Genomic DNA, 1,487 nt, shown 5'->3' with positions numbered 1-1,487 from the left:
AGGATTAAGTAACCATATAAGGAAAGTATACCAAGTAAAATCCTCAATCGGCAAGGATTAGGTTCCGTAAGTAAAACCTTATATAAAGAAAGTTAGGTTAGTTTCTTTTTCCTCATTACATACTCATCAACGCTCTCTGATTCATCGAGCTCTTCGCCTCTTCCTAAAGTTTTCTTCTCCGGTTATCTTTTGTGATCTTTCTTGTTTGTCTTCGATCTACAATGGCGACAACAACAAGAACAACTCTGTGCTTCGTGTTCGTGATGATGAGCTTCACGATTCTAATGGGACGTCATTGCTCGGCGAAAATCTACAAAGTCGGAGACTCCAAGGGATGGACCGCTAAGGCCGACACATATTATGATTGGGCTCAGCGTAACGAATTCGACGTGGGAGATTCTCTGCTTTTCGAATACGATCGCAACTTCAACGACGTCACTCAAGTCTCTAGTGCTTTGGCATACGATTCATGCGACTCTTCTTCTCCTAAAGCCGTTTACAACACAGGAAACGATACCGTGACTCTCAAGGAACCAGGTTATCACTACTTCATCAGCTCGAATCATGCTCAATGCGTAGCCGGACAGAAACTCGAAGTTCTTGTCGTCTGTTATGACCCGTCACGTCCGTGCAAGATCTTTCCTTTTGGAAAGACATATAAAGTCGGTGACTCTAACGAATGGAGCGTTCCTAAAGAGAGTGACTTGTATTACAAGTGGAGTGAAGAGAAACAGTTTCATGTGGGAGACAGTCTTCTTTTCTGTTACGACGATGAAGTCAACGACGTCTTGGAAGTCAGAGGTGATCTTGAGTTCAAATCTTGCGACCCGAGTTCTCCTGTTGCCGTGCACAATTCGGGACAAGATCTGATTAGGCTCACGAAACCAGGAATCCACTATTTCATTACCTCAAAGACTGGTCATTGTGAGGATGGGCTTAAGCTTCGAGTGGTGGTGCGACCACTACACAGAGCTGTGTGGGAAAAGAGGAAGTTGTCACCTTTGGATCGCCTCATCAAGTGGTTACAGAGCTTTAGGCCCCATCCCCATCACTAAGCATTCGTTTTTGTTTGGTCTTTTTGATTAGCTAATTAGAGCTTTCTCTTTCTTGTTTAGGTTTAGTTTTCTTTTTTAATTTTTTTTACTATTAATTTCCATCGTTTTGGTGTTGATTTGATTCGAGCATATTATTCAATCAATTTTTTTTTAATTCGATCAAGTGTCATGTTTCCTTAATCATAACTGAACACACAAAGCTAGAAGACGTGTATCACAAACATGTATCTCTGATTTGATTTATTTGTTCTCATTCAACACGACCCCAAGAAGTCACATCTTGTAAGCTTAGGCTCTCGCTTGAGAACTTATTGTGCGACAATAAAGAAGTTTGTGCCCTGCAGTTTTATAACGAGTTCCTAACATTTACTCACCAGTATTGACGATCTTGTACTAAATCAAGTCATAGTGATGCATATCCTCAACATGTGG

General features: G+C 41.2%; 1 protein-coding gene across 1 annotated transcript; it reads left to right on the top strand.

Moving 5' to 3' along the window:
• The first annotated feature begins 221 nt into the window (after positions 1-221).
• LOC18027312 lies at positions 222-1,055 on the top strand. The gene has a single exon (XM_006409715.1). It carries the CDS (start codon positions 222-224, stop codon positions 1,053-1,055), a length of 834 nt encoding a protein of 277 aa, XP_006409778.1.
• Positions 1,056-1,487: the final 432 nt, after the last annotated feature.

The sequence above is a fragment of the Eutrema salsugineum genome, unplaced genomic scaffold (genome assembly GCF_000478725.1).
Source record: "Eutrema salsugineum unplaced genomic scaffold, Eutsalg1_0 scaffold_10, whole genome shotgun sequence".
In the NCBI taxonomy this organism is placed as follows: Eukaryota; Viridiplantae; Streptophyta; class Magnoliopsida; order Brassicales; family Brassicaceae; genus Eutrema; species Eutrema salsugineum.
This window is presented reverse-complemented; position numbering and strand designations above follow the sequence as displayed.